The sequence below is a fragment of the Rhincodon typus genome, chromosome 44, assembly GCF_021869965.1.
Source record: "Rhincodon typus isolate 14 chromosome 44, sRhiTyp1.1, whole genome shotgun sequence".
Lineage (NCBI taxonomy): Eukaryota > Metazoa > Chordata > Chondrichthyes > Orectolobiformes > Rhincodontidae > Rhincodon > Rhincodon typus.
This window is the reverse complement of record NC_063375.1, coordinates 1104528-1105121: the sequence shown is the minus strand read 5'-3', so window position 1 is coordinate 1105121 and position 594 is coordinate 1104528. Positions and strand designations below refer to the sequence as shown.

General features: G+C 60.4%; 1 protein-coding gene across 1 annotated transcript in view; it reads left to right on the top strand.

Moving 5' to 3' along the window:
- The window catches only part of gripap1 (GRIP1 associated protein 1), a 26128-nt gene that overhangs the window by 12865 nt on the left and 12669 nt on the right, over window positions 1–594 (top strand). Inside the window, exon 13 of the mRNA XM_048619937.1 lies at window positions 482–581. Coding sequence (XP_048475894.1) covers window positions 482–581 — 100 coding nt within the window. The remainder of the gene's footprint in view (window positions 1–481; window positions 582–594) is intronic.

The window sequence follows — 594 nt, the reverse complement described above, 5'->3', positions numbered from 1 at the left end:
GAGTGCTGCACTGTCAGTGGGTCAGCGCCGCGCTGTCGGAGGGTCAGTGCTGCGGGAGCGGGCACTGTAGGTGGGCGAGTGCTGCACTGTCAGTGGGTCAGCGCCGCGCTGAGGGAGCGGACACTGTAGGTGGGTGAGTGCTGCACTGTCAGTGGGTCAGCGCCGGGGGAGCGCCGCACTGTCGGAGGGTCAGCGCCGAGGGAGTGTGCTGGAAACCTGTGGTTCTCTACCTCCTGAGGTCCATATTCCTGCACTGACTGGCCGTTGCGGGGGGTGGTCAGGCAGCTGGATTCACAGCACTGTCCCTTCTCTCCTCTGTGTGGCATTGTATCTCAAGTTCTCTCACTTCTCTCTCCGTCTCTCTTTACTATTTGGCCTGCCTGCCTGTCTGTCTCTCTCTCTCTATCTCTCTCTCTCTCTCTCTCTCTCTCCGCACGCTCCCCGTCTCCTCCCGCACCCACTGCCCACCACCTGTCTCCAGGACGAAGATCGAGGAAGTCCAACAACGGAAGGAGGAGGATTTGAAATCCCTCAACACTCGGAACCAGCGACTGCAGCAAGAGCTACAGGCTGCCAATCAGGTACCGAGCCTCT